This window comes from Falco peregrinus, chromosome 2 (genome assembly GCF_023634155.1).
Source record: "Falco peregrinus isolate bFalPer1 chromosome 2, bFalPer1.pri, whole genome shotgun sequence".
Classification (NCBI taxonomy): Eukaryota; Metazoa; Chordata; class Aves; order Falconiformes; family Falconidae; genus Falco; species Falco peregrinus.
This window is the reverse complement of record NC_073722.1, coordinates 64483956-64511027: the sequence shown is the minus strand read 5'-3', so window position 1 is coordinate 64511027 and position 27072 is coordinate 64483956. Positions and strand designations below refer to the sequence as shown.

At 43.1% G+C, this 27072-nt stretch overlaps 1 protein-coding gene across 8 annotated transcripts in view; it reads right to left on the bottom strand.

Annotated features, from left to right (window-relative positions):
- ADGRL3 (adhesion G protein-coupled receptor L3) overlaps nt 1–27072 on the bottom strand; it is a 342991-nt gene that overhangs the window by 169889 nt on the left and 146030 nt on the right. For all 8 annotated transcript variants that reach the window (XM_055796415.1, XM_055796409.1, XM_055796407.1 and 5 more), the window contains exon 4: nt 17403–18203. In XM_055796415.1, coding sequence (XP_055652390.1) covers nt 17403–18203 — 801 coding nt within the window. The remainder of the gene's footprint in view (nt 1–17402; nt 18204–27072) is intronic.

Below are 27072 nucleotides of genomic sequence, written 5' to 3'. Positions count from 1 at the left end.
AGTTCTTGAACTTCAATTAATCTTTAGCTATTAAGCCAGAAGGGAAAAATATTCTTTGGAGTATCAGATGGGAAGCTGCAAAGAGCTCAGATTAGCCTGCGGATGGACATCGCCAACACTTAACTCCCACCCATGCCTCCACTGGGCTGGCTAACTCATGCCTCTCTTCGATTCCTTTGGGTTTCTTTTTCCCAGGCATCTGTGTGTGACTGCCTGCATGCATGCGGCATACGTTTTCCAGCTTCAGTTCTCAGGGATTAATTGGCAGAAGTGCTTGTCACGGTTAAGTAATTTTATTTAATTTGCACTGTTTGAAGATATTTGGGCAAAAGGGAAAAATAATTAAAATTTAATTACTTTTTTTTCCCCTTCATAATGAGAAACAGTTGCATTTCTTGGAGACTCAGCTGGGAATAGAACATCACTCAGATTTATTGTTAAATATGCAACAATATAAAAAAATATCAATGATCAATCTCTTGTAATAGAAAAATGACAAGTCCAGGATAGATAAAACAGATCTCTAGAATTCCATACGGAAACATCCAAAGGACTTTCTTACAGGTTTCTAAAAACCCACCAAATACACACTTTTACTGAAAGGCTTGAAGATGTCACTCTAATAACTCACACAAGCTATGGGAAGTGCCACCTTTAGTGACAGGCTAGAGTTGGCCATGCATGTTAAGAGACTTCATAAAACTCCCTTTTTTCTAATTTCAGCGAAAAATATTGTTTGATTTCTGTAGTTTCAAAGTGGAAAAAAAGGCCACCTAAGCCCTCCTCTCTCCTTCATGTCCTCACTCACTATACACGGCCACCAGAAAAGGATTTGGCTTCCTTTAAAAAAACCCAACCAAACAGCACAACAACAAAACCAACAAACAACTGAAAAGGTGCAGAGGAGGCAAAGAGTGGAATCAAGGACAAGTAGCCTGGGAGGAAGACAGAGAAATGGTCCAAGCAGGCAGTGATCAGGTCAGGAAAGCGAAAGCCCTGACAGGATTAAATCTGGCCAGGGATGTCAAGGGCAACAAGAAAAGCTTCTATAGGTACATCAGTGATAAAAGACTAGGCTAGGGGAAATGTCGACCCTCTCCAGAAGGAAATGGGAGACCTGGTTACCCAGGACATGGAGAAGGCTGAGGTACTCAATGACACTGTCACCTCGGTCTTCACTGGCAAGCGCGCCAGCCACACCTCCCACACTGCAGAAGGCAAAGGCAGGGACTGGGAGAATGGAGAGCTGCTCACTGTAAGAGGAGATCACATTCCAGATCATCTAAGGAACCTGAAGGTGCACAAGTCCATGGGACCGGATGAGATGCATCTGCGCAAGTCCTGAAGGAACCGGCAGATGAAGTGTCTAGGGCACTATCCACCATATTTTAGAAGTCGTGGCAGTCCAGTGAAGTCCTCATGGACTGGAAAAGAAGAAACATAACTGCCATTTTTAAAAAGGGAAATAAGGAAGACATGGGGAAGTACAGGCTGATCAGTCTCACCTCAGTGCCCTGCAAGATCATGGAGCAGATCCTCCTAGAAACTACAGTAAGCCTTATGTAAAATAAGGTGGTGATTGGTGACAGCCAACATGACTTCACTGGCGACAAATCATTCCTGACAAATTTGGTGGCCTTCTATGACGGATTTAGAGCATTGGTGGATGAGGGAAGACCAACTGACATGGACTTGTGCAAACCATTTCATAGAATCACAGAATCATTCAGGTTGGAAAAGACCTTTGAGACCATCAAGTCCAACCATTAACCCAGGCCTGCCAAGTCCATCACTAAACCATGACCCTAAGCACCATATCTACACATTTTTTAAATACTTCCAGGGATGGTGATGCATCAAACGCCCTGGGCAGTCTGTTCCAATGCTTGACCACCCATTCAGTAAAGAAATTTTTCCTAATAACCAACCTAAACCTCCCCTGGCACACGTTGAGGCCATTTCCTCTTGTCCTGTTGCTAGTTATCTGGAAGGAAAGAGCTATTCCCTCCTCCCTACAACCTCCATTTAGGTAGCCTCCTCCTCTCCAGGCTAAAAAACCCCAATTCCCTCAGCTGTCAGTCGTCAGCCTTGTGCTCCAGGCCCTTCACCAGCCTCATTGCCCTTCTCTGGACACACTCCAGCACTTCTGTGTTCCTCTTGCAGTGAGGTGCCCAACACTGAAAATAGTATTCGAGGTGCAGTCTCACCAGTGTTGAGTACAGGGGGACAATCACTTCCCTGGTCCTGCTGGCCACACTATTTCAGATACAAGCCAGGATGCTGTTGGCCGCCTTGGCCACCTGGGCACACTGCTGGCTCGTGTTCAACCAGCTATTGACAAACAACCCCTCCAGGTCCTTTTCCCCCAGGCAGCTTTCCAGCCACTCTGCCCCAAGCCTGTAGCGCTGTGTGGGGTTGGTGTGACCCAAGTGCAGGACCTGGCACTTCTCCTGGTTGAACCTCATATAACTGGCCTCAGCCCATGGGTCCAGCCTGACCAGATCCCTCTGCAGAACCTTCCTGCCATCCAGCAGATCAGCACTCCCCCACAACCTGGTATCATCTGCAAACTGACTGAGGGTGCCCTGAATCCCATCACCAAGATCGTTGATAAACATATTAAACAGAACTGGCCCCAGTACTGAGCCCTGGGGAACACCACTTGTGACCGGCCACCAGCTGGGTGTAACCCCATTTACTGCCACTCTTTGGGCTCAGCCACCCAGCCAGCTTTTAACCCAGCACAGAGTACACCCATCCATGCCATGAGCAGCCAGTTTCTCCAGGAGAATGCTGTGGGAGACGGTGTGAAAGGCTTTCCTAAGGTCCAGACAGACAACATCTGCAGCCTTTCCCCATCCAGTAGGTGGGTCATCTTGTTGTAGAAGGAGATCCAGTTGGTCAAGCAGGACCTGCCTTTCATAACCCTGTGCTGGCTGGGCCTGATTCGATACCATCCCACATGACATCCTTGTCTCTAAACAGGAGAGACATGGATCTGACAGATGGACCACTCAGTGGATAAGGAATTGGCTGGGTGGTTGCGCTTAAAAGTGTTTTGGTCAAAGGCTCGATGTCCAAGTGAAGACCAGTGACGAATGGTGTTCCTCAGGGTCAGTACTGGGACCAGTACTGTTCAACCTCTTTGTCGTGACATGGATAGTGGGATTGAGTGCACCCTCAGCAAGTTTGCTGATGATCCCAAGCTCTATGGTGTGGTCAACACACTGGAGGGAAGTGATGCCATCCAGAGGAATCTTGACAGAGGTGGGCCTGTGTGAACCTCATGAAGTTCAACAAGGCCAAGTGCAAGGTCCTGCACCTGGGTTGGGGAAATCCCAAGCACAGATACAGGCTGGGTGGAGAATGGATTGAGAGCAGCCCTGAGGACAAAGGCTTTGGGGTGTTAGTGGATGAGAAGCTCAACATGACCCAGCAATGTGTGCCTGCAGTCCAGAAAGCCAACTGAATCCTGGGCTGCATGAAAAGGAGTATGACCACAGATCGAGGGAAGTGATTCTCCCCCTCTGCTCTGCTCTTGTAGGGCCCTACTTGGAGTACTACATTCAGGTCTGGGGCCCCCAACATAAAAAAGTACATGGACCTGTTGCAACAAGTCCAGAGGAGGGCCATGAAAATGATAAGAGGGCTAGAGCACCTCTCCTGTGAAGACAGGTTGAGAGAGTCAGGGTTTTTCAGCCTGGAGAAGACTCCAGGGAGACCTTATTGCAGCCTTCCAGTTCCTAAAAGGAGCCTACAAGAACACCAGAAGGGACTTTTTACAAAGGCATGGATGAAAGGAAAAAGGGGAATGGCTTGAAACTGAAAGAGAGTAGATGTAGATTAAAGGAAGAAGTTCTTTCATGTGCAGGTGGCAAGACACTGGAACAGGCTGCCCGGAGAAGCTGTGGATGCCCCATCCCTCAAAATGTTCAAGGCCAGGATGGATGGGGCTTTGAGAAACCTGGCCTAGTTGAAGGTATCCCTGCCCATGGCTGTGGGGTTGGAGCTAGATGGTCTTTAATGCCCCTTCCATTCCAAACCATTCTGTAATTTTACTCTGTTCTATGATCTACTGGGCATACATTACCATTATTGGCCGCTCCATGATACGCAGAGCCTTTCCTCCTGTGGTCCTTGGCCTTCTGCTGTGTCCACTTTCAAACTAGTGCTGTTTAAAGACCTTACTTGCAGGCAGCCACAAAGCTCACCTTTTCCCTGGCCCCCTGTTTGATATCAACAGCCTCAGACATTTTTTTGACACAACCACAATGGTTAACAGGCAACCTCTGTGGCAAGATGCACCCACAGAGGTGTGTGATCATTCTTGGCCAGCCCTGGGCTATATGGTAGCACGTAACCTCCCAAAACACCAGCGCCTCTGTTCCTACAAAAGATCCTCATCTCCATGGGAAAGAAGGAACAACAGGCTCCTCTAAGCTCCTCCAGTAAGGAAACAGGTCATGTCACAAAGTGACTGGAGGAATCAGGTTAGTACCATGATGCTAAACAGGTCTCTGCAGTCCATGCACAGAAGTAAGAATCACATTTTAACCTCACGTCAGCAAGCTGTGCATAAACCTTAGGTATGCACAAGCCTATGTCTGCTGCTTCTGTATCCGCAAGCCTTCCTGGGAAGATAAATTAAAGAAATGCACTGATGCATGCTATATTTTTCATGATTATTCCTTCTGCAGATTAAAACCAGTTTTCAAATCAAAGTAGGAATAGGACAGTAAGGTCACTGTAACAAAACCTGTATCTGGAGGTGACCAGCTTTTACAGCTCTGGGTCTACTCGCTAAAGCAAACAGTCATCACTGCTAAATGTCAACTAACTGCAGAAAAAAACTTTTCACATCATTTCCCCCCAACCTACAAGTCATCATAAGGGGGAAATGTAATGAAACATGTAAAGGCCATGGTTTAGCAAGGTGATGCTTACTGCCTTCAATGTGCAAATCGGGTTGCATGGAAATCAGTAGCTCAAAACTCCCACTGGCATTACCCTGTACCAGCTAGCTCCAAAGACATGTAGGAGTCATTTTTGCTAATTTGAATTTTTTTTCTTTGGTTACAGCTGATACACACACTGTCAGCTATGTTGAGGCAATGACTTCCAAACACGCACAAGATCACCATGGTCACAAATTACACTGCAAAGGGAAGAGAGGACTTCCCAAGCCTTCCTTGACACATGCCCATTTTTAAGGTTTCTTCTCTCCATTGAAAAAACAAGAAAGAGGGGGTATCATGTCTACTCTCACAGTGCTTAATCTAATGAAGCCACAGCCTTGATAAAGTGTCTCTTAGGTGGTCAATAACCCTAAAGAAATGTCTAAAGGTAGTTTATCCGAAATATCACAAAATATGATGTTAGAAGGAAAAAATATATTCTGACAGCATAGTATCTCAATTCAAATTAAGACTTTTTTTAGTGCAGCCCATTTATATTTGTATATTAAGAAAATGACAACCTCTTCCACCAGAATTTGCCAGTACAGCAACGCTCTTAATAAAATAAATGGCTATTTACCAAAATGCTTCTTGTATCCTCTGTAGTTCACTGCCTTGCATCATCAAATTTTTCTACCCAGTGTAAATACAGGCTCCATAAAAAGAGTATGGGAAACAAACTGCAAAAAAACCCCTAAACCAACAATCAGAAAACCCATTAGGAATTAAATCTTCCAATACCTTATGGAAAAACTGCTGGAACAAGATTTTGCCCTTTCCAATGGACAGATGTTCACATCAAGGAGAAAATTAGAACTTGATGACAAACTCTGAAGTTTAAATGTCACTCCCTACCACTCTGGTTCATATAAAAATGGAAGTGGCATTAAGAGAGCAGTATGCAAGCTCTGCAGACTGGTAATTTCTTCTAATTGAAAAGCAGAGTTTACAGACACATTTAGTAACACTAATCATAAAGTACACATCTGAAAGTAGAAGGCTTTCTTGATTTTAGTGCCCAGAAAGCCGTTTTCTCACTGCTAGTGAACTATTTGCTTTCACAGTCTATTCAGGAATTTCACACTCCATGGGACAAGTTTCTAACACCTTTAAAAAAAATCTAAAAATCTCAGACCTACCCATAACTGTCACAGAAAGCAACCTCCCGAGCATCTTCAGAGCAAGGTGCAAAGCATGCAATTCAAGAAGCACAATTTTGACTTTTTATGTACGATGCAAAAAGGCACAAAAAGGAGTCACTGACTAGGCAATATAACCAAAACATTTACAGCGTGAATACTATTTTACCTCTTTAACACTAGAGGAGAATATCCACCCAAGAAAGGCACTCCATGAAGTGATGCAATGATTTGTCTGTGTGCCTTTCTGTAAGGTACACTCCAGTTAAAGTCAAGTCATTAGGCTCAGTACAAGAGGAAGCGGATGAAATCCAATCGAATGCATTACAGAGGTCAGACTAAATGAGCTAATGGTCCCTTCTGGTCTTAAAAAATCTATTAATCTAATTCAATTCTCTGTTCCACTCTTCATACCAGAGTCAATTTAAACTCATTTATATGAGAAGAACACATTACAACAGCCTAACACAACATACCGTGTTCTGACTGTGCAGTTTTAGTCTGCCCAAAAGCTTCATCTACTTCCCATCGAGCTCAGGAGGCGGCTTTGTTTATCCATAAAGAGAGCTTGTATTTACAAGCAAGGCACCAGGCAGAGGCACCTCTCTCAACACAACACTGGATGAACCTGCATCTGAAACTATATGAATTGACCAGAAACTTTCCACACCGCTTTCCACCTTGCCTTGTTTTTTGGGTGCTAGTATTCCTCACTCAGATCTGATACTCGCCACGATGAAGAGCACAACGCTGTATTCAATAAAATCTGTTCCAGTCACTCCAAGGATATCTCCTGTGAATAACTTGTAACACTTAATATTGCACCAAGAAAATACTTGGCAGTCACTGTCCGGTGAGAAAAGCAAGCATGTACATGCAGAAGGCCAAAAATAGTCATGGCTGTAAGTCCCTCCAGTGTATACATATACTCCTGTGAAGCAAATATATTTTATTACCTCTCCCTCAAAAAAAACCCCATACAAACAAAAAAACCCAACAAAAAAACACACCCCCAAAAAAACCCCACCAAACACACACACACACAAAAGCCAACAACCAAAACCAAACCCTCTTTTTCTTCTCCATGCAGCCTTCCCACAGTATTTCCCTCCTTCTGTAGCCTCAGTGTTCACATTACCATTACCAGTCATTTGCTTAATTCAGCAGTACAAGAACACAAAACATCACATCAGGCTGATTGACTTTAGCAAACCACAGCATCCTTCTTACACATGCCTTGGATAGAGGGAATAATCTAACCCAGTCAGAAGGGCAACTGAATTTGAGGCCGATATACAGGGGCTCACAAAAGCTCTTCTTCACACGGTATATTGGAAAGACTCTGCAAATGGACTAAGGATTTCTTCTCTGCTGGCATATCTATACTTGATGCCACTTTCTCTCTGCTTGCAGCATACACACAGCCCTTTCCCCATCTCAGTCCTAACATCAACAGATAAAAAAGAACTGCTGAGCTGCCTAATGCCTCATCTCTTCAGTAGCTATGTTAGTTTATTCCAGCTATTTGAGGGAAGCATGAATGGCATCCCAGTAAGCCAGCTCAGACTGGAATAAAGGCAGCTGATTTTCCCACCCTCTGTTGTGGCCAGCATATGACTTCCATAGTTTTCTGCTGTGATATTTCTTTGCTTCCCCCCCCCCGCCCCCCTCCTTTTTCAGTCTCAAGCAGCTGATACTCTGTGAGAACACAGAGCCAAGGAGCTGCATAGCATGAAACACCCAGTTTGCTTATTCAATCTTTTTAAACCAAATCCCATGTTTCAGTGAAATGTGCCTTAACTCCTGTTTCCTCTCAGCACATTTTAACCACGCAAAAATCCTATTTACAGTGAAAAAATCCCATTACAGTGAACAATCACTACATTCTTTTAATGGACACATCTCTTTCACCTAAGCCTTCGTCACCGCCTTTGCCCTCCAATCATGAGTACACCCTTAAAAAAAGTCTTTTCAAATAAAAATGTATGGCAGATATTATGACTCAAATTCTTACTGATATTCACTATTTGTTCCAGCTTACAATTTATACTGATACATATGTACATCTATTCGGATGGTTTAGACACAAATCAGGAAGTCAGAAAGTCTCCCACCGGCAAAATGCAATTCCTTCCAGGGCAAACAGAAATCCACTGCAGACTCGCGCCTGAAGTTCCTAGTCCAAACTCCCACAAACTTCAGAGGATTTGTATGAATAATGGCTGAGCTGAAACTCTCCAGGCACTTTAGGATTTTGTCCCAGAAACTCTTTCATTATATTAAACTTTACTCATGCATACTCGGCAGACTCAGCTGAAAGAAATGGACACTGTTTTATTGTTTTTTTTTCACAACCCAACTCTCCTGATTTAGCATAGTTACTAATGCCAAAATGCACTTTAAGGTGTGCTTCAAAGTGCCTATTATCTCTTTTCTCTGGAATCTGCCTATCTTCCCCTATCAGGTTGCTGACAGCATCACTAAATAGCATTTCACAGCCATTTGTGGCTGGTCCCATTTCTTCCAGAATGTGGAGATCTTCAAAATGGCTAATGAGATTCTTTTTGTACCTTTAATCTAAATTCCCTTCCTATCAGCAATCCATCAAATCCTACCCTACCATGAGAGTTCAGCTGGACTTCTGAGCATTTCCATTCCTCAGGTATGCCTTGGGGTACTTTTTATCAGCACAGTTATACCTCATGTGTCTGGCAAGCTGACTTGCTGCCACATCTTAAGGATAGGGAGATGCTAAGGGCAGCACAACTTTCTGAAGTCACGGGAAGGTTCTGTAAAGCCTCCCCGCAAAGGTTCAGTGATTTTGTAGCTTACTTGTAAAGAGCTTTTTATGTCTCTTTAACCTGAGTATCAAGGCCAGGAGTATGAAGGGCATCCAGTGCATCCTCTGCTTGTTTGCACTCTAAAGCAGAATATGGCAGGGTATCTACATCTGCTTTCTTGGCTTTATTGGTTAAAAAAAGGAAAGAAAACCTCTAACGGCAGCACTGCAGAGTGCTGGCAGCACTGAAGAAGTTAATTAACAACACTGAACTAGACTTCAGGAGACGAGTCTTAATAAGTGCTGCTAAAAATATTACAGTAGTCATTTCTAGAACAAACACAATCAGCAGCAGACAAGCGAGGAGAGCGATCCAGACCCATGAACTGCCATGGTGGAGGTATTTTTGTAAAGGAGCAGGCATAAAGGCTGCTCATTTTAAAAACAGTAGAAAAAACCCCAAGCTGGCACATGAAGAAAGCATCCAGGACCCCATGCCCCAAGCTAGGTTAGTGTCCCGGCAGCCAGGCCAGAGCAGAGCTGAAAGGAGCAGAAGGTGTTTGCACCATACAGGGCCAGTCTTGAGGAATCAGGTGCACAGATACAACCCAAGGTGAGAGGATAATGCCTTGAGCAAAAGCCTGGCAGGTTACAAGCCTTTTTTGGGGTAGGAGGAGAGAAGCTAGCAGAGGGAACAGCTCAAAAATAGAACATCCTCGAGTCTCTTGTTGGGCTAAACCCCCAGCCTTGTGCAGATTCCCCCTTCACTGCACAAAAGATAGAAAAATCTGCTGACCAAGGGATAAACAATGCATTTGTCACTAAAATCTGTGCATAAAAATCCAATGCTCAAAAGCTGTCTCTAGTACATGATGCAGTCCTCTCCTGCAAAAAGGCGGCCTCGGACATTTGCTCCATGTCACATTTCACTTCTTGCCTCTGGGAAACAGCTCAGACCCAAAGGGCTGGCACACTCATAGCTGGGTTTGATGCAAAGTATTTGCATCGGATTGATAAGCTGCGGTGGATATCAGTGTGACAACCTGGTGGTCCTGAACTTAATGAAATGACAATTAATCATAACTCCAGGCTAACTCCTCAAGTCAAAGAGCTCGCTGCTGAAGAGGAAGAGCCAACATCCTTCATACACAGTTAATGCTTTTTTCCCTATGCAATCACCCTGCTATCTTCGGCGGTACTTCCCATGCTTGCTGCCAGGAACAGCCATCTCAGCTTTTCGGACATGTTCTTGGCAAGGTGCTTTCACCCTCCTGGTGTTTGACAGGATTATAAAGCGCCGAAGTCTCCGGCCTTCTTTTGTTTTGAAGCTTGAAAGTGAAGTTTAGCTTAATCATTTTACCTCTTGCTGACCTTCCCCCAGTTCAACCGTCCTGGCTGCCCACCGGCCCAGCACCCAAGGGAGGACCCCAGCCCACAGTTATTAGCTGTGACTCCATGGCATGCAGGTCTTACGGCAGATTCCTGTCTGGTTTGCTATGGTAACAATGACCTCAAGGAGGATACCGCAGTATTCCATTTAGCTTCTGGGTGGGGTAGGTCTGCTGTATCATTTTCTCAGGCTGGCTCAAATAAGTGCCTCAGAGTTGGGAGCAGTGACCCAAGGCAAAGGAGGGCTCCTCCACCTCCCTTTGGTAAGGCTATCTCCTGTGCATGGTCCTACTGAGAAGTACACGTTTATTCAGGAGGAACAAGCAACCACGTATTTATTTGTACTGGAGAGGTAATGCAGATACTCCCACTGTGCTAACCAAACAGTATTAATATTTATGAAATGCTCCACAAAGGGAATATTTTGAGGCTGAATAATCTTGCACTTTTTAAGGATTGTTTGTGAGATGGTAGAGGAAAGAGCTTTCCTAACAAAAACCAGAAATCCCTAATTCCAGAAAAGTGTCCAGTGGTATACTTTTCTGTCTTTTCTTTTTTTAATCAAACACTGCTTAAAAAGAAGGAAAATTTGAAACAGGATAAAAATAAAGAGACAAATGAGGCTTCAAAATGGGGAACAAATGCAATTCTGGATCCTAGCACACCCCAGTTAAGTGAAATACCTTCCTGTCCTTCTGAGCTTAAGGTACCAGCTGGCCAGCAAATGTAGGCTGAGGTGCCAGCATTGTTATAAAAGGTGTGCTGCTTTCTTCACCTCCGGACTTAGGCATGTCCTCCTATCATAAACAGCAAAAAGGGGCTGAAATTTATAGAAGAAATGGGACACATATATGGGCAAATATTAGAGGATAAAAGCTAGGGCTCCAGTCATCATGCGTGTTTAGCAGAGGCTGCTGAACGCGAGTGCTGATCTCTCTGAAAAACCCTAGCAACACTGTGCAACCAGCAGCTGTCACTGTAAGCAATGAAGAGGAACAGGAATGAGAGAGCTAGGGATGCTCCTAGATGGGAGGAAAGGAACTGGAAAATAAAAAACGCAGGAGAAGCCACAATTAAACACTCAGCAGCTCCCTAAAAGTGGCCCTTGTCCACCAGGAGAAGCTGCTTATCAAAATAGCTCGGCTAGCCTTTTAAAATGCAGCCCAAATTCAACTTCAGAGATGCTAAGTGTGGCTTATATCAATGGGATCTCGAAGCGATGGCAATTCATATCCTGTGCACAAGTGGGATTTAAGATTCGACAGCCCTTTTGATGCGTTTCCCAGGCAAGGATGTAGGGCGTTAAAGGCAGGCAGAGCAGGATGCCGCTTCCAGCTACCTATTAGCACGTGACAGCTTTGAAACATTCAAGATCCTCTGCCCACTATCCACATTACTCAGCTGTCAAAGGAAAGGCCTCAGATTTATGATGTGAAAATTACATTTTAACGAGGTGTCACATGTGTTTAAAGTTCTTATTCATCACCATACTGCCATATCTTTTACCCAAGACACAAATGCACTTAATTAGCATATTATAAGGACAGAGGTTTCACCTTATCTGCATTGTAAAACTGCTTTAGGAAAAAAAAAAAACCACAAAACAACAAAACCACAACCTAACCACTCTTACTGAATAAAATGGTTGCAATCACATGTGAAGAGAGCGTCCCACAATATTTAACAACATGTGGAGAAGTTTGACATGCACCCTCTGAGTTTTTTTAAATATCACAGATATGGACGGAAGGTTCGTATCACATTCGATTACTGGACTGGCAGTCCACAGTGTTAATATGCAATCTATGGAAGCCACTTAAGCACAATGAGGCTGTATTAGAAGTCTTACATCATATCACTGTCCTCCTTACGTATTGGGCATATGTATTTATTAACTTCATACATCTTTTAAATACCCTGTGTTGTAATGCCTGGGTTTCCTTGACGTAATTTAAAACGGGAGGTCTGTATTTCCCATGTCACTGGAAATGGCTGCCAGGACTTCCAAGTCCCAGACAAACACAGAAGGGATCCTTATCCTGGTTCAAGTCCTTCCCTGGACTTCTCCACTGCTGAACTACAGGACAGGCTCCAGTCTGTACCCCTGGTCTAAATGTACAGCTGTGCTCATCCCGAGCCCCCACGTGAGAGCTGCTGGCACTGGCGTGGGGCACCTCAGACATTTAAAGACAAAACTTTCTTCTTCTGATCTTTTTGCTGCCCAGGAATCCCTATGTGGTGCCCAGGCAGGAGCCATGACCACCTGGGGAGGTGCAGAGATGCAAAGCCAAGAGATGTGTGTTTGTATGCAGCACGGCACTGGGAAGTATGATGGGAGCACTTTACCTTTTTGGAGAGGAGGATTTGTTGATATTTTCTTGAATTTGTTTACACAGACTGTATCACAAGTGGGTGATGATTAAAACAGGTAACTCTGGTGAATATTAAGACAGATCAGGTTGCAGAAAATTGTTCATTCAGTTGATACAGCCTTTCATTTCTCTGTCTGCACATGTCTAGTGGGGCACATAAAAAAATAACCTGAACAATTCTCTAGGTCCAACTTCTTGAAGAATGTCATGGAAAATACTGTTAGAGTTGCAGAGCTACTCTCACTATCATTTCAAATTAGCAAACTCAAGAGCAGCTACAAAGAAATAGGCCAAAGGCTCAGAAGCATTTACGGAGAAGCATCCTCCAGAAACCTCATTTTATGGCCATACAGCTCAAAGAAAATTGCTTCAAAGAATTTTGGCATAGTCAAGTTCACTTCTTGAATGTAGACATCAATGACAGGTTTCCTGGGATGTGCAGGCACTGAGGAGTGTTTACTTTCAAGACTGCTTTGGGGATAAACGAAAACAATCCCAGTCAAAAGGGAAATAAAAAGAGTGCGACAAATCCTTAAAATGCAGCTTTTCCCATTTCTGAGAAAAATGAACAATTGGTTTTAATTCAATCAAGAGCACAGAATTGCTTTTAGATGAGTTAAATTCAGCTTTGTGCCTCACATAAGACTTCAGAGTATTTTGTCTTCCTTGGTACCTTCAGCTGCTACAGAAGCTGAGCACAGAGACTCCAGGTTTTGACAGTCATTTACCAAGGAATAAAAGCTTATTTTTTTTAACAGCGGGTGAGAGAAGCTCTGTGACAGCGAACATCTCAAATATGTTCCAAACCTACATGCACAAACATACCTCTAATTAAAACTCATAGAAGATGTTTAATCACTGTGAAGAGCCAGAGGATGTGATCCCTGCCTTTCCTGTAAGCTAAGCAACTCCTGCTGCCTCCCATTTTCCCTGAATGGTTTGGAAAACGACAGAAAATGTTTTATTCTATGTGAACTGAAGCTCCCAGCACCTATCTTTTATTTCAGATATCCTTGAAATGTATGATACCAGAGATTTCAAATAGGTTTCAAATATGTTACTGGCTACTTAAGTAGCTAAATGTATCACTTTCCTTGTTAAGATCGATTTGTGATTTTAAGAGCTCTTCTCCTAAAACTTCACCCTTAATTGTTTTTTAACAACCAATTTGTTCAACCCATCAATTTTATAATCTTTCTTTTATTTTCTAATTAAGCAGATATTGTTTACATATTTTGCTACTCAAACTGCAGCCCTAGGGAAAATGGCTGCATTGAACATTGCCTTGCTTTAAACAAGAGAAATACTAGGATTTTGGAAGAGGAGAAATACATATCCACAATCCAATCTTGTAAAAAATAAATAACTAAATAACCAAATAAAAACATCCTGGGTCTTCTGTTGCATCAGCTCCTGATCTGCTCTTTGATGGAGGAGCTGGGTTTAAGCCAGCCATATATTTAGTATTATATAAAGCAATGCAGCATGAAATTTGGTGCTAACCAAAAAATATGTTGCACTGAACTTGGAAGAGACACGGTCTCCCAGCTCCTCTCTGAAAAAAAAAACCAAAACCTGGTGTCAAGCTCACCCATTCAATTCAAAATCAGTGCTCTGTTTGATTTACTCAAAAAATAACATTTATACTAGCCAGGCTGTACAGGTAATAGAGCAGTAAACTCCGTTTGCAAAGCTATTTTTCTTTGCATTGAAATGCTTTGGCCCATTTGAGCTATGTCAATGAGAATTTTACTTGCTGTCAGAGCAGTCCTCGCAAAAGTCCTCTAAACCCGCAAAACAGTGTGGTAATAATGGGTTCCTTATGCATTTCTGTCAAAAAGGAAATCTCAGAAATTTTCAGAGAAGAGAAACACACGTAAAATTCAGCTTTGTGGCCACATTCTATGATTTTATGTGCACCCTCAGTAAGTTTGCAGATGATACCAAGTTGTGGGGGAGTGCTGATCTGCTGCTGAGGTCAGGAAGGTTCTGCAGAGGGATCTGGACAGGTTGGATTGATGTACCGAGGCCAAACATATGAGGTTCAACAAGGAGAAGCATCGGGTCCTGCACTTGGGTCACACCAACCCCACACAGCGCTACAGGCTTGGGGCAGAGCGGCTGGAAAGCTGCCCGGGGGAAAAGGACCTGGAGGGGTTGTTTGTCAATAGCTGGTTGAACACGAGCCAGCAGTGTGCCCAGGTGGCCAAGGCGGCCAACAGCATCCTGGCTTGTTTCTGAAACAGCGTGGCCAGCAGGACTTGGGAAGTGATCATTCCCCTGTACCCAGCACTGGTGAGGCCGCACCTCAAATCCTGTGTTCAGTTTCGGGCCACTCACTGCAAGAGGGACACTGAGGTGCTGCAGCGTGTCCAGACAAGGGCAATGAGGCTGGTGAGGGGTCTGGAGCACAAGGCTGATGAGGAGCAGCCGAGGGAACTGGGTTGTTTAGCCTGGAGAGGATACTCAGGGGGACCTTATTGCTCTCTGCAACTGCCTGAAAGGAGGCTGTAGGCAGGTGGGGGTTGGTCTCTTCTTCCAGATAATTAGCAACAAGACAGGAGGAAACAGTCCCAAGTCATGCCAGGGGAGGTTTAGGTTGGGTATTAGGAAAAACTTCACTGAAAGGGTGGTGAAGCATTGGAACGGGCTGCCCAGGGAGGTGGTGGAAACCCCGTCCCTAGAAGCGTTTAAAAAATGTGTAGATGCAGTGCTTAAGGACATGATTTAGTGATTGACTTGGCAGTCCTGCGTTAACAGTTGGACTGGATCATCTTCAAGGTATTTTCCAACCTAAAGGACTCCAAGATTCTACGATTACAAAGCTATCAAAAAGTGCACGAGAAGAACATCAGAAGAGGTTCACCACATTCCCTGACATCAGTTTCACCCTCTCATTTTTACCACCCGAAGCCAAAGTTTTTTTTCAGTTTTCCATCTGAGGCACTGGGGAATTTTAAATTGTCATCCAAACATGAGTGAAATTAAAGGGGCTTCAATCTAGAGTAACACAAGGACAAATCAAATCCTTGCATGTCACAGAATTTCAGTCCTATGCAAGGTTTTCACCTGCTCTCCCATCTCACCAGTTTAGACTGGGGAAAAAGGGAAAACCACTTCCTTTTATATAGGAAACTTTTTCACTGATTATGGCCTTTTTTAAATTAAAGACAGTGTTACTGACAATGGTCACCGCATGAAAAAATGGCAGCAGAGAGTCTGCTGTAATACCTGGAAATGATTCACTGAAAAGGAAAGGAACTCTGTGAAATAGAAGGGATGCAATTGATTTTCACTCCTTGGGGATAACCAATAGCTCACAAATTGCTGTTTCACTCCACCACTCAGAAAGTACATGCTCATCATTAAGCCGGGAGAATGAGAAGTATTACTTCATTTTTTGCTCATCTGAGATCTTGCAGAGGTCAACATAATTGAAAACATTCCTGCTCCTCTCTTAATAGTCACTTGGTTTTGTTCATCTACCTCTCAAGATTTCCTTCTCCCCTTCCTTACATTTTTGTATAAAAATGAGAAATTCATTGCCATTTTACTATTTTTATTCCACCCCCCCAAGATTTTCATATCCAGAGTTTCTGTCAGCATTTCTTGATTCATTTTTTATATGGATAACAGGCTGCACACAGGAAAAGAAAAATAAAAGCTCAGCAAACAGAAACCTCTTGACTTCTCTTTTGCAATCTGAAGCCCTGAATCCACTCATCCACTTCCGAGTTTCTTACTAACAAAGAAGTATGTTTTGGGAATAGCCATGTCATGAATCAAATTGTTTACTGTCCAAATTATATTAATTCTACCTTTCCTCTTAGTTTTTCAGCCTTTCCGAAGTACACAGTCCACCACAGGAACAACCTGATAACTATGACTACATCATGTATAGCAGTAAACATTTGAAAATGACTGAGCAAATGCTGTTTAGAAATTCTTGAACCGTTACATGAGTTTGGCCACAATCTAGGCTAAGTCATTTTACTAATGAAGTGGCAACTGTGAACATAATACTTGCAAAACAATGAAGTTGGTAACGTTAAGGGAATATAATCCAACTAAGTAATTACCGGCATAATTTCTAACAGAAAAAAAAGGTGGAAAAGCTGGGAATCCTCTGGGAGCCAGATGCTCCTCTCTTACAGAAAGTATAGTTGTCATGAAATGCTTTTTTTTTTTTTTTTAAAAAAAAAGCAGCTTTAAGACATCAACAATTTGGAGGATTTTGTTGTTGACCCCCCTCTCCCCCCGACTCTAGACCCACACTTGTGGGTGCATGCACATGCATGCAATTGGTGGTGGCTTCCTTAAACAGCCCAAACTGCTCCAGTTTAATCCAACAAAACCATTTAAGCTGGCTGGCAGTTTCCACCCAGCTGTTTGCAGTGACAGCAGCTTCCATGCTTTGTTTTGCCAAAATTCCTGAAGAAGGGAAGATAATCTGATGTATGGAGGAAAATTCAACTAAGGAGAAAAGACTGCTACCCTATGATGCAAACAAAGGCATGGACATTTGAGGACTGTTTCAGGTTAGTTATGGATAGCACACTCCTTTCTTCATTTCATTTCAAACTAAGATTATAAAAAAAAATATTCTGCACGTATTAATGTCTTAATATCCAACACAGTCTTGGGGTAGGGCTTAATTTACAGACAGCAGGCAAATAAGTAAGACAGGACTGTACTTCAATTTTATACCCTATTTGCAAGAAAAACAGACAGCCTGATTCAGATTTTGGCTCAGTATTGAAACTCTTACCTGCTCTGCTGTCCAGTGGGCCAAAATCCAAAGAATATTTCACAACATGATAGTTGTTCCATACATAAAGGAGGTTGTCCCGGGGATTATAATCCACAGCAGCAATGTACTGGTAGGAGTTTGGAAAGGGCACATCCACCATGCTATCCTTGCTTTGGTCAGTGTTATAGATGTAGTCTATTTTATTCCCTGTGGCTTCATTGTCATCATCTTCATACACAGACTTCACCACATATAAAATCCCACAGATCATGAAGGCATTAGAAGCTGACCTCTTGTCATATGCAGTATCCCACGTCCCTTCAATCCTTAACGTGTAAGGGTTTAACTGACTAATGACTATTTTGCCATTATTTTGTTCTGTTGCATAGATTACCCATAGCCCGTTCTCATCCACAGCCAGGTCTATATCAGACTTGCCTCCCCAGCGGTAGGGAGAGGTGTCGTGGTAATTTGCATTAGCTATAATAGCCTCCCCGCTTTTTATCCTTGTCCGCAAGTCAAACTTGACTATGTTCCTGGTTCGCTCCTTGTTGAAGAACAAAGCCCCATCATACACCACGAACCCTGTGCCGTCCACCCGGTGCGGGAGTTTGTAGGTTGTAGTTGGCCTCCCAGCAATGAAGTCATCCTTGGAGGAGTACTCCGTCAGCGTGTCTGTCCGGTATGGTGTCCAGGGCATGTAGTAGATCTTGTCAGACGCCTGCAGAGGGTCCTTGCACCAGGCACCAGATTGGTGGTCAGATTCAAACAAGTGTTCGCTCTGGTATACTCCTTTCAGCAGTCCAGGGCAAAGAAAAACTGTCAGAGGGGAAAAAAGATTTTAAAACAAAAAAAAAAAAGTTAATGACAGGCTGGGGTGGATGGACCAAACACCTCAACAGCTTTTAGTTCTGGAGCAGAGGACACCTGAGATCAGAGGAAATCCAAGAGCAATGCCTCGTAGCTGGAGACTAGCCTTCCTGCTGGCCATGTCTCTACAAAGAGATTTGCTCCACCAAACTGATATCACTCCACGCCTCCCCCTCCCCAGCTTTCTCTATTAACTGTGGCTCATTTTCTTACTGCTTTTCAAATCTGTTTTTACAGATGTACTTACTTGGACCATTCGCCTTTGTAAACTCTGAAATGAATATGTGCCCCCAAAGGATTTCTGGGTTTGTATTTCCAGATTATATTCTGCAGTGAATCTGTACCTACTAGGTGAAGGGGTAAACTCCTGGGGAATTGATCCACATATTTATTTAACAGCCCACAGAAGAGTGGCCTAGAAATGGAAATAAGAGAAAGAAATTCCCATCCTTACAGCCCAAGCAATATTAAATATTTACAGGGTACCAACAGCAAAGCAGAGGCGAATCCCTAAGCAACTAGGAAAAGCGTTTAAAGCAGAGGGAGCAGAGGGGGAAACACCCATCTACAGGTCTGTAGTGTAACTAGAAATGAGGCTTTCAAAGCTGCTACAGGACACAGGAAACATGCAGTCCACACAATTAAAAATGAATGACGTATGGATGCTGAAAGGAAAAGACAAGGAAGGAAGGAAGAAAGGAAAGAAGGAAGGAAAAGAATAAAGTTTACTGGAGAGGAACCCAAGGTCTAGATTTTAATCAGTTAAAAAATGTCCTGTTAAATATAGTAGTAATTTAAACTTAAAAACATATACCTTCTATTGTTACATGAGAGGAGCACAGAAGAGCAGTTTGACTAACTGGGGGTGCTTTGCTGCTCAGACTTCAGGGGGGCTGAGAGGGGCCAGGGCATGCTCACTGCCTGGGAGGAGGCTCGAGTGGTGCCTGGCTGACCTTGGCATCACGAGAATGCCAACGCCAAGAGGCCATCCAGCTGGATGGAGAGACAAAAGGTGGGATGCTGTGGAGCAAAACTGGCTCACTCAGCCCTCATCATCCCTGGTAGCACCCTCCTGACCTGGAGGCACTGCACCCGCTTTGCAGGGAGAATATTTGTTGGTTATTTGTAATGCTGATCTCTGTGAGCATGAGTAGCACAATAACCATGACAACGGGATGGGCAGCAGGGAGGTGTGAAGAGGTGTCCCACCACGCTCCTGGTAGCTCAGAGCTGGCAGATTGGATCCTGCATTCATGCTCCCTGCTTAGAGCATAACCAATTATTTTCGGAAATGCAGCAATTGGTAATAGCCTCTGGAGAGTGAGACAGGATGAAAATCAGATTTAGTAACTGGTGTAAAAGTACATTGCTCTATTGGACTCCAAGTATCCACCCAGAGTTGCTGAATAAAGGGGCGCCATTTCCAAGAGATTTTTATGCTGTAATTAGATATGCACATACATACATACATATGCACACTTTCTAAAATCTTTGGGCCAGGAGAAGCATCAGTTATCTAAACCTTTGAATAGAAATTTAATGAAAAAAGTGGCACTGGTAAAAAATTTTCAGCAAAAATGAGTTATCTGGTGAAGTTGAGCAGCAGAGATACTAAATAAACTTTAACAAAAAAGTAGTGAGAATTAATGACAAAGTATTTCAACTAAAACGTTAAACTGTTAAATAACTTAGCCTATACATAAGTAATATATATATATATATAATTGGAAAGGTATTTAATTACCTTTTTGTTCCACTTCTATTGTAGAGAGAGAGGTAAAGAGAGAAAGGAGAAAAGAGAATAGATTAATGGTACTGTATTGGCCAAGTACTTTTCTTTACCTCTTTCACATGAAAAGGAAGCTTTATTAATTTACTTCAGTATGTGAACATTTTATATATATATTAAAAGTCTTTCCTCTGATACACACTGGATAATATGCAGACAAGCTGAACAAAATACAAATAAATTTTAACTTTACAAAAATCTTTAAGAAGAAAAAACCCAAACTCAACGCTTGGGACATACCAAGCTTCATAAACTACTTGAGATACCTCAATAGCAGCAGCCTTAGACTAATTTCATAGAGCAAAATGAAATACCCATACACTGAAATATGACTGATACAGATTTATGTATAAAATAAAAACTCCAGGGAGAAATTTTATAGAATCTACATCTTTATGTATTTTGCTCAGATCCTGTAGAACAGAGATCCCTATTTTAAGCAGGAGACTATTCCCGTATGACATAAATATACTCCCTTGTGACACAAACAGAGAATTTAAGAGTCAAATACTTTGGTGGACATTCATAGAGTCTGGTCCTATGACTCTGAGAAACAAGCTTTAGTATGACTTGGAATAAAACATTGAAAATACTGTAATACTTACATGATTTACAAGAACTTGAAGACTTACAGTGTTAACGAGTTAAAAACATATAAGCACTATTTAAAAAGCCCAGCCCCAGAACTGGCTGGATATTTTTATGTGCATTATTCACCATGCATAATAATGCCGCTGAAGAAGCTGCGTCCCTTCAGACAAAACTCCTTGCAGTCAGAATAAATAAATGCAGTGCGCTTTTTAATTGCTAAATGCTCAGCACCAGTTTCTACAGCCAAGAACCTCCTCCAAGAGGCATTGGGGGCCCTAATCCAAAAGCCACCTGTGGTCATGGCACAGACCCCTTCTTCTTCCAGCACGGTGGGGCCCCCAGCAGCTTCTGCACACCCAGCCCTGGGGGCTGCTGGTTCTGTGGGGCCTTCTCCCCAAAGGTGTGGGAGAAGACAGGCCCCATAAAATATCACTGAGGGAGAAGTGAGAATGTGCCAGCATAACAGTATGGTTTTGACAGCTGAAAGATCTCTGTTCAGAGAAGCGAGACAGGAATGCAAAGGCATGCATGCATGCTTTGGTTTTGCTTGCCTAGAGTTTGCTCCAGCCTCTTTCAGGCCGAGACACTTGCCAAACGACTGTCCTCTGGTGCTGGGACTGCAAACCCCTTTGCATTGAGAAGTCTCATTCATTTGGATGGGAAACTGCAGGCTCAATGGAAGAACAATTTCAGGGTAAGAGTGCAAATGCATTGGCTAGACATGTGGATCTGCGCTGTGCTGTGTGGGGAGGCATACATCTGGAGCCAACTGCAGCTCCCAAAATAAATGTTTCCAAATTTCAAAACAGCCTTTTCTACCTGGGCTTTAATTCAGGCTCCTTTCTACCTCATAATAGGTTAAGGTTAAAGGCACAAGCTTTCACTATGTGGCTATCAGGGCTCTAGGGAGTACGGATGATGCATTTCCGTGCAAGCACCTGGTTTTTAAAGGGAAAGAGCCAGCAAGATTAAAAGGCACCAGACCCAGCAATTGGAGAAACTTACACAGCAGTTGCTCCCCCTGTCTGAGGCTGTGGCTGGCCACAGTTAAGTAAGGTGGTTAGAAAAACATTAAATGTCCCTGGTAAAAGCAAGAAAGCAACACTACATAGCCCCAAATGTATGGCTTCACACTGATTCTTCTGTCTTGATGGTATGCTGTACCTCTGGCAGCACAGAAGGTAGTAATTTACATTTCCAAATGAGCAAAAGCTTTTGTAATGCTTTTGAACAACAGTGTGATATTGTAAAGAAGGAAGAGTGAAGCTTCTGCAGGAGATAATATATTCATGACCAGCTGAGCAGAGTGACCTGTAGCATTGATTACCCTTGTCCTGAATACCTCATATGTGTTATTAGTGGTCAGTGCCAAACCTAGCTCTCTTATAATTTCAGACACTGTATGTGTTTTGGTGACCTCCTGCATAATGCTCTCCACTCAATATATCGCCATTACATATTTTCCTCCTGCCGATTTAAGACTTAACACTTCTGAATTTCAATAATTCCTCAATTTATATTGGGACATCATGCTATTCGAACAGGTTGCATGGGAAGCTTGGAGGACTTAACTCATTGAGCAATATTAAAAGGAAGGGTCTAATTAGAATCATAGAATCACTTAGGTTGGAAAAGACCTTGAAGATCATCAATCCCAACTGTTAACTCAGGACTGCCAAGTCCACCACTAAACCATGTCCTTAAGCACTGCATCTATGCATTTTTTAAACACTTCCAAGGATGGTGATTCCACCACCTCCCTGGGCTGCCCATTCCAATGCTTGACCACCCTTTCAGTGAAGAAATTTTTCCTCATATCCAATCTAATCCTCCCGGGTGTGACTTGAGGCTGTTTCCTCTTGTCCTAGGGTCTGATTATCTCTTCAATTACACAACATAACACTGCAAAACTGTCTTCATACAGTATTGGAAGAATTTTTAACATTTTGCCCAATTACAGACAATTTAACGTCTCTGCAATGCCTGTGCCTATCCACAGAATTTAAATACTGCTTATAGCACAGGAGGCACCTTACCTTCCCTACAGGGAGGTACAGAAAAAGTAAGCATACACAGTTATTTCTCTTCCAGTGAGATCTTCTGCTCCAGCTATTAACGCATTGTAGTAGAGCAAGGGTATTTCACCTCGATTTCCTACTCCGTTTGCAGGGCAGTGCCACTGGCTTCAACAGCACCAGAGGCCCAAAGGACCACCTGCCAAGTCTGAGGGGACTTACAGACAAGACTTTCCACATACCCTGATTTTCTCTGATTTCTTCGGATGGAAGAAAAACCAAGCTTAATGTGCAATCATGGGCTGCTACAGCCTGTGCGTGCTACGCCTAGAGCCAAGTGATCAGGCAGATTCCTGCCACCCATTCAGGGAAATCACACAAACACATTAATTGAATGCTCTTAGTACTGCTGGGTTGGGGCTCTGAAAATACATTCTTAATTTCTGGCACAATTAACACTTGAGCAACATTAACTGCTCATTTTCTTACCACTGCGTTGAGGTGCACTCAACGATTTAAGACACAAGGATGCAGTGGCAGAGTCCTGTAGAGAGCTCTCTCCCTGGCAATGCTTCAAACCCACAGCAGGAGCACAAAACTCCCGGAAAAAAATGGAATATGGGGGGATTTCAAAAGGCAACTACAGAAGTAAGTAAAAGGTTGTGCCTTGTACTTTGCCAGCTGGTTTTCTTCAGGACATATTTAATAGCAGAATAAGTGACATCTCTGTTCCTGTCCTTCACAGGTCAAACTGATTTAATATACAGAGAATCAGCATTAAACACAGTTAATTACAAAATAAGACTAAGAAAACAGGCTTTTGAGGCTAATCTTAGTAGCTCAAGAGGCAGCATCTCAGCCACGCTGAGGGTAATTCTTGCCAGTCTTGGCTAACTACTGCATCTCGCCTCCACCAACCAGCCTGACCAGATGCATGGGGAGATGAAGCTGAAAAGCAGTCATAGCACTAGGGAACCAACTAGGGAGAAACATCGCCAGAAGGCACAGCACTGGCCTTGCACCCTGTCCTGACAGATGACTCATGGTGCAAGATGGTGACCATCTCGCTGAGCTGACACTGTTTGGCCCTGAGCCCTGTTGTTCTGGACTCCAGCATTCAGCTCCCTCTAATGATACAACAAAGTCTTGAAGATGCCTTGTGGCAGGGCTTCTCAGACAAGGATGGTCTCAGATCTACAGCCTTTTCTTTCTTTCTTTCTCTGATCCCTAGACTGCAAGCTTCTTTGCGAAAAGCAAAGCACCCACAACTCTCTCAACCTCTGACTTGAGGGCTTCCCTGTAGCATACACAGAGAGCTCTCCCAGTTTACACATTTCTCCCCAACACCACCACCACCCCACCACCCCCCCCCCCCCCCCCCCAATGTGTGGGTTTTAGGTTGAACAGGAACATATTAGGGAAGCTGCAAACCTAGCAAGGCACCCCAAAGTGTACCCATGTAGAGCTTGCTTGGAGATGAAGGCGCTCTTCTTTTTTGAAGACATGGTTGGGTGCTGGAGCCTCTGTGTTCCTCTACTAAAAGAAGGTTACAGTAAACAAGAGATGTGTTCAAAATTCAGGGCACCAAAGCACGTATCGATAACAGACTTCCTTTTAGTTATCAAAACAAAAAGCAGCAGTCTAGCCAACTAGGCAATATACAGGCGAGGGAGGCATCAGATTCCCAGCATGTCCAGCGTGGCAGATCACTGACGACAGGACCCCGCAGAGTCAGTGCTAAAGAAACTCTGTCCTCTAGGGTGTAGGAAAATCTGCTGTTGGGCAGGATGTATTCCCAGTCATGCTAATAGTAACAGGGCACATGAGGTCCTGAGCAGTTTCTCTTCTCAACATCTAAAATTTAAGAAAGTGGTTAAGGTCCTTGAGGAAATGCAGCAGTTGACAGATGATGAGAGTGGGGCACAGATACTGAAGGAGGGTCATCAGCTTCTCACTCGTCCCTCTGGTTCCTCATCCTAGCACTCAGCTAGCAATGCTGAAGAGGACCACACCTGTACACTTTTCAAACCCATAGCGCTCTCCCATCTAGAAGTGCAGGTGCTACACAGACAGATGCTGATAGGGAAATACAGTTGAAGGAAAGCTGAACTCTGCAGCAGCAGATGTAAAATAAATATATTTAAACCCAGGGGGTGAGAATCGTATAATCATAGGATGGTTTGGGTTGGAAGGGACCTTAAAGATCATCTGGTTCGAACCTCCCTGCTATGTGCAGGGCCACTTTCCACTTGACCAGGTTGCTCAAAGCCCCATTAAAATAGAAAAAAATACGGAAATGCTCTTAAAACACTCAAACCCCCACATACAGTTTGCCAGAAGAACAGTTAGAGAGCTAGCTCAGCATTTATATGACACAAGATCTTTTGGCAACCTAAAATTCAAAACACTGCACAAGTACCCCTCTCTGTTTCATTTTCTTCTCCTGACACATAATTAAAATGACAAAAGAGACCACATAGCCAAGCCTAGCACTTAGTCCATGCAGCACAGATGCAAACCAAAGCACATGCCACCATTTCTCTCATCCACCTGCTCCTTCTAGGAAAGCCTGGGGTCGCACTGTAGTGCAGGTGGGTGGTTGCTGGACCCTGAACGCCCTAATAATAATGGGAACAGTTACATCCACTGCAGCAAGCTGTAGCCAGCAGAAGGTCAGATGACATTGGCCTGTAAGCAAAGGAAAACCAACAGCAATACAGTGGTCTTTGGTCTCAGTCCTTTCATTGCAACTGTCCTTGCTCCAGAAGACACAGCGACCAGCCTCTGTCCCCATCCACCACATCAAGCTGCCCCCAAGTCAGAAACTCAGCTCCTACCCCATTAGCCCCAGTGAAGCTCTCATAAAACGAGTTTTTAATGTGAAAAGCTTTAACATGCAACAGGGGAAGTCCTCTTGGGTCTTGGCTCAGGAGCAAGCACAGAGAACAGAAGAACTAAGTTTTCTAAGGCTACTTTGCCAATACATACTATTTCTACTTTCCCACTTTTGCCACCTAATCCCACTTTACTATCATTTTTTTTTTTTTCCCCCCACTCAACATGACAACTTTTCTAGAACTCATTTCCCTTCCTTTTCAGAGCAAGAACAATGTCAGCTTCCTTTGGCAAGGTACAATAAAGAAACACACCGCAGATTGCACTTGGTGCCCCACCACTGCTTTACCTGGGGGATCTTCACTCGTGGTACTGGCAAAGACACACATGGATTTAAATGGGAAACAGACCCTATTAACATTGCCTGGCTTTGCAGTCAGGTAAAAACTGACACTTGAATGTAAAGCACTTAGATTTTCATACTCCAGTCAGAGGAATGAAGACATTATTCTTTATCAATTATATTGCCACAAATTAATTTTCTCACAGCTGCCAATTTCTGTTACGAAAGAACCACACACAAATTTGAGCCTCTCCATTGCAGTTCTCCACCAGAACAAAACTATTCTGCAAGCAGAGTTTTAAAGTTTGTTTAGGTTCAAATGATTATAATAGTGGGACCCACTTAGGCTGTAACATTATTAACTTTTGCAGTGAACAGAGTACTTTCCTCTTATTAACTGTATGTACCTGTGTGTGCACATTATACTCCCCCCCCATATGGCTGGGGAAAAAAAAAAATCTTGATTTATTGCACAGGAGAAATGCTTGCCTTTTACAGCAAATGAAGTGCTAATCCTTTATTTAATAAAAGGGATGAATAATCTCACTTACACCGTTTCCAAATTACATTTTTCATATAATACCCAGGCATCAGTGAATGAAGGTGCTCTACAAGTACCTTGCCTTACAACAGCTTCATGTAACACACTCTCAAAATTATCGCTTCCTAATTAATTTCATTGTGAAGTACAGAGATTGAAAATGTCAATAATCCATAAATGCTTTCACGAACCACAACCTAAATTAGATCCTTAAATATGGTACCTATAGATTTTCAGAAATCAAAGCTGTCATTTTTCATAAGTGGATTTTTTTTTTCTGCTTAGATTTCCACTCATCTGATAAATTCGTGAAACCTTTCAAACCATTAATTTGGGCTTCCTTAAAATGTCAGTGGTTTTAGTCTGCTTTTTAATACATAATAACTAAATTTAATAGATGTTCACTGAAATAATACTAAGGATTATTAATGTTAAAATCCTTGTCAGTCTAACTGTGAATCATCAGGACCCAGGAAACCACTAATATACATTAACTCTTCTTGTCCACTAGAGTTTTCTGAGAGATGAAAAAACTCACCGTTATCTACAAAATTGCCTTGTGTATTATAGATCAAACTCTAGGCTATTTTGGGAGGAAGCCATATTTTTGTTAGACATTTCTATAAGGAATGACAGGCATCAGAAGCCCAAGCCCTCACACAGAGTTTCTGCCAAACCCAAAAATCAACAAATGCTTTTCCACA